Genomic DNA, 5,209 nt, shown 5'->3' with positions numbered 1-5,209 from the left:
TTACAGACGGCAGGCATGCCTTTGCGTCCATTCCCGGCCTGGTGGTGTGCGGATGAGTGCGTGGGTACTCGTCATTTGAACGTGGCGATCTGAGAGGGGATTTCTCTGGGTAATTAGGTAGCTCCAAGTGTCAGCCCTCTTAAATCATCCGTGAAATTCAAAGCGGAAAAATCATCGTGCCTTAGGCCCATCCAAATAATCGCTTATTACTTGGGAATAGGATGTCAGCGTTAGGAATGTGAGGTTGTAATAACTTCAAGTGAAATACCGGTACTTAACATGTGTAAGTTCGAGGTGAGCTTTCGAATTGCCCGATGAGTTGAAAGCAAACCTAAATCCACCCATGGTGGTGTGCGCTCCCAAACATCAGCAAACTCCCGAAGTTGATTGAAATGATAGAAAGCAATTCACTCACTTCTATTTACATAATCATCATCTGTGTGATGAATCACCTCAAGCTATCATAAAAATTGTACTTTCCGTAATGGATTTCGATCATAGGTGATGGTGACCGTGCACGGGCCCTATTTTCAAGGGTCTTCTGTCGTGATGACAAGTGTGCTTTTAGTGGTGCGACAGAGCGATTCGAAAGTATCCAGAAGTCCGCTTCAAGTCATTGTCATTCATATCGGAATAGAACTCCCCTTCTGGGTTGAGCGTGCACCAACTTGTTTCCATGTGTCAGGGACCCCTTAGGCTACATCATTTCCCTCATCGCGATGCACTGGTGCCGCGGTGCCTATTGCCAGTACACAATTCCGCATTGCGGACACGGCTTTCGTCCGCTGATAACTGAACGAGCTCTGATTCTCCAATCCGTACCGAGTGTTATAAGTGCCAATCGACGCCCATTGCTCCTTCCAGCACTACTGCGTCACCGTCAAACCTCCGTCGTTCATTGACTTCCGCGCATATTCATCCTGATTGACAGGAATAGTTGTGGACGGCTCGAGGTTGTGATGGACTCCTCTCGCGACATACCGACTGTTTGGCAGTGCTGGTCTTAAGCGTCCCGCAGCGTGACATAGGAGGGATCATCCTCAAGCGGTCTTAGCGAGGGCGTCATGGGCAGTGCAATCGGGATGTGGAATGTTAGAATCCTTCTCCGACTTTCCTTCATCCGAATATCCATCAGAACTCAAGGCATGGCTCACAAACCGAGAGAGCGGCCGTTTGAAGCCGTCGTGGTCGTGGCCAATGAAGGTGATTTGCCGAAAGCAAAAAGAGTTTCCACAGCAAAGATGAACTGTTGGGGAAAATCGCGCTATCGTGATGAAGTCCGGGTACGAATCTTTATGCTAATGATAGGAGGGAAGTGTTTGAGTAAGGAAAAAGACAATCTCAAGGCTTACCTCAAGGTGGTGGCCAGGAATCTCAACATCGTCATACTTTAGATGCTGCAACTCAACGAGCCGAGAGGTCGGATCCACCGGAGGGCTTCGGGGTGGAATTCATAGCGGTCGCGCCAAATTTGTAAACGCTCGGCATTTGTTTGCTCTTAGTCAGGTCCTCCTCAAAAGATTGCTAGGCCCGGAGTTGTCGGCAAGCTAGCGGAAAGGGAATTTGATATATACCTTTGTTGCTAGGGGAAGACTGGCGACAAGCAGCCGGCATTGCCCCGTTCGGAGGGAATGCATGTGGTCGCGTGATAATTCAATATGGGGTAATAGGTGTGGTCAAACGGAGTTGGCACTGCCACCACCAAACGGACCAGCCCTCATGCAGGCCTTGCGCAGATGCGCCGTTTGGGTTACTAGGGGATGCTGCTTGGGGGAGATGACCCATGCCGACATACACGAGTTAGAACCAGGGGCTTGTTGTACGCACACCGATTATTTATATTGGAACCCTGACGTACATCAAATACAACGCGCGGCTCCGATTAAGGCATGCGCAATGTCCCGGAGCGCCACCTAGTCCCTGTACCATCTGCCAGACACCGCGAAGAAATCAAAGGCGAAAATGAAGGGAGAACGGGCTTGTGGTTGGTCCTGTAGGTGCAGCCATGCCACAGAGGAGACGGGGGCCGGGATAGTGGAGGATTCAGTTGAATAACATGTCAGCTCCATTATACAAAACTGCAGTGCAGATGGTGGGTTGAATGGCGCAGGAATGCACAAAACGGTGTAGATACAAACCTCTCCCCTAAAGTTTGTTTAAAAAATCAAATCTGATGGTTCGGATACAAATTTTGAAGGAAATTTTCCATTTCCACCTAAACGGTGAACGGCCCTAGAACAAGATACCAGCTCAGAATGCCCCCTCCCTTGGTGGATGCATCTGGCGATGCATCAAACGCGTCAATTATCATGTTATGGGCCAATTTTTCCAACAGCCTGACTTTGTTGACAACAGTGCCCTCTGTGAATGACTTTCTGAAGGCTATGGATGGCCCTTTTGCCCGTCTGAGGAGCCTGGTTGGACAACACACTTCCACGAAAGATATGCCACAGTTCCAACCCCTTGCCCCCCTTGAGGACGTTGTAAAGAACATTGTGCAAGAGCTATGGGGGCACACCTCCGTCAAGGCAGTCAGAGGTATTGGGAATATACTTGATGAAGCATCCGTGATAGACGACCTCAGCTTTGAAGGTGCATTATTTTCCTCACTGCTCAAACTGTTTAGAAGCTCTCAACACTGTGCAGTTTTCATGGAGACGTGTATGGCCGCATATGCCCAGAAAAGGGGGAAGTCCCCCAAGAAGTGATGAAGAAGTTCCACTCTCATAACGTGACTGATACAGGCCAAACCGCTTGGCAGACTGTCAGGAACGTGCCAGACGCGTATCTGGGTGACCCACAAAGCACGCGAGGTCATCCGGGCTTGTAAGGTCAGAGGGGTGGGACTTTAGCTTCAGCAACTCGGGTGGAGGGCTGCACTTCGTTCTTACGTTGGTGTCCCAATTTCAGACAGAAGCCTTACGATGAGGATAAGAGTTTAGAGGGGGAAACCAAGTCGATATATGAACTAAGGTACATCCGGTGTAACCTACACGCATTATAAACACAAGTAACTAAATGAGACCGGCCCGGAAGGAGTGGCGGATCAAGCACGATATTAATGAATGAAGAAAGGAACAAATAATCAATATCAGCAAACTTGGTCAACAAAAGGCAAGCAAGGAACAATAGGAGGAACAATAGTCCGCAAGCAGACAAAAGAGAAAAGGCCATCTGGCCATCTAGCAAGCCGTCCGGCTGGGGGTGGACAACAATGAAGCGGGCAACCTAGGTTGGTAGGTACGCGCGTGAGGGAGGAAGTGCGGATGAGGGTGACAGGTGGATAGATGGGTGGACGGATGATGATGATAGTGGGAGGGACAGACCAAGTGGCACTAGGGCGCATAGAGGGAAGTGACAGATATGTCAGGTCGTGACACAGACATGGCTTAAGCTTCACCGTAGGTTAACAATATGCTCACAGCTTATCTTAGAGACCAATCATTTCTCAGCGGGACTCGATAGCCAAGATGCAGCAAGCCTCCGCAAGTCAGAGCATCTGGAAATCGAGGAGAAGTATCCAGACAGGGCGGACGAAGTGAAAGCCTTTTATGACAAAGTTCTCGTGCATTATGGAGACATTATTTTGTCTAAGGACGAAAGAGAGACCCAACCTAATGAAAGTCTCCATCTGCTTCAGAAAATGACAGGAAAATATGCAGCACAGGTGAAGTAGATTAAGCGGAGCAGTTATAGAAATCAATCTAACTACATGTTGTCGTGATAGGTCTGCGCACTTAGTTCTGTTGGAATATGGGATGGAGTAACCTCCCTGGCATAACGGGCGAGTAGCGTATGGATGCACGCTAGAGGTCCTGGGTTCGATACCAGGCTTGTCCATTTTATGTCATTTGTCCAGTCACCTGGTTTACCTCATTTGGATATCAAGGAGTAAGTCCCGCAGGGCAACGTGAAATTTCTTCAAGTTCCACCCATCCCATTGGCGTCACTGTAGTGGGATTTGTAGCGGATGAGACTGTCCCCCCAGAACAGTCCACGGTAGCTTTCACCAGCTCACCAATTATGGCAGAAATGGTGAAGGCTATGGGTCTGCCACTCACCGAGGATGCAGCCCTTGCCATAAGGAATCTGTATGATGGCATAAAGGCTTTCAGGTATGCTGCGCAAGCACAGGAAAGTGCAGATAGCTTACTCGTAATTCTTTTAGCCCATACCAACCCGATATCAGCAAACAGAGGTATGAGCACCTTGTCCTCATGGTCCCCATCAGCTGAAATTACTGCAGAAGCTTCCTTCGTCATCTTCGTGCCTTCACGAACCTGGACAAGTCCAACAATGAGAAGTTTGGCACATCAGGCCTGATGAAGTCTGTTGTAGCAACTGCCAGGCAAAGTGTCCATTTCCATGATAGCCTGGACAAATACCTGATGGTGAAGACAGAGGCCATGGACGAAAACGACATCGATTATCATACACCGATATTGAAAAGGAAAGACAGCCTTGCCATGGCAGACAGACAAGTCATATGGCCCACATAGCTGATGCTGCACTGAGGCTGCTGCATGGCTTAAAACAATGATACGTACGTCCTACTTTGACAGAGCACTTCACATTGCCTATCTGATATCTGGTGTCAGAGGAGGCAACATGTGTAAGCGAGCTCGGGACCGACTGGAGGGTTGCAAACGTACTTCCATTCTTACTTGAGCATCATCTCCGTTTTGCCGGCTGGCATTGCGGCATCCGACGTTTGAACGAGTCACTCCCTTGTGATTGGACCCCATGTGAGTCTGCTCGGGGTATGATGCGGCTCTACCACTCCGACCCTGAACAGAAATTGAAAATCGAGACAATGACAGAAGGTAAGGGAATGTCAGTGAAGTTCCAAAGGGCACAGCTGATGGGTTACGACTCACCAGAGGAGTATGAGAAGCGTGAGGTGCTCCATTACGCACCTGATGCAAATGGGAGTGTTGGCAAATACATGCTACCCGAAAATGAGGCGAGGAGGGCAGTTGCCAAAGCTGCGCTCACCGTGGCATGACCTAGGAAACGCAAGGCAGACTTACCAGACTCACCGGAAGGGAATACAGTCGGAGACGGTAAGATAGAGTCTCCATCTCCCAAGTGAGTTAGGAAGAAGTCCAAAGCCACCCGCATGTGTGCTCCAGCAAAGGCCAAGCCTCCTCGCATGGTTCCTGGGAACAACAGTCAGGTGAATGAAGCTAGACTGCCACAGAATAAGGCG

The 5,209-nt window shown here is 49.3% G+C and overlaps 2 protein-coding genes across 2 annotated transcripts; one reads left to right on the top strand and one right to left on the bottom strand.

Moving 5' to 3' along the window:
* Positions 1–1,040: 1,040 nt before the first annotated feature.
* EI90DRAFT_3021204 (uncharacterized protein) lies at positions 1,041–1,785 on the bottom strand (the record flags this gene model as incomplete). Its single annotated transcript, XM_039057612.1, has 3 exons — positions 1,041–1,298; positions 1,353–1,437; positions 1,712–1,785. The coding sequence occupies 3 exons, from the start codon at positions 1,783–1,785 to the stop codon at positions 1,041–1,043; spliced, it is 417 nt and encodes a 138-aa protein (XP_038909611.1).
* Positions 1,786–2,255: 470 nt separating this feature from the next.
* EI90DRAFT_3133535 (uncharacterized protein) lies at positions 2,256–5,005 on the top strand (the record flags this gene model as incomplete). The annotated part of the gene is made up of 10 exons (XM_039064573.1): positions 2,256–2,592; positions 3,435–3,667; positions 3,728–3,763; positions 3,860–3,891; positions 3,927–4,115; positions 4,169–4,198; positions 4,247–4,481; positions 4,516–4,543; positions 4,599–4,823; positions 4,881–5,005. 10 exons carry the CDS (start codon positions 2,256–2,258, stop codon positions 5,003–5,005), a joined length of 1,470 nt encoding a protein of 489 aa, XP_038909610.1.
* Positions 5,006–5,209: the final 204 nt, after the last annotated feature.

This window comes from Cantharellus anzutake (assembly GCF_015039405.1).
Source record: "Cantharellus anzutake strain C23 chromosome Unknown EI90scaffold_104, whole genome shotgun sequence".
NCBI classification, from domain to species: Eukaryota; Fungi; Basidiomycota; class Agaricomycetes; order Cantharellales; family Hydnaceae; genus Cantharellus; species Cantharellus anzutake.
This window is presented reverse-complemented; position numbering and strand designations above follow the sequence as displayed.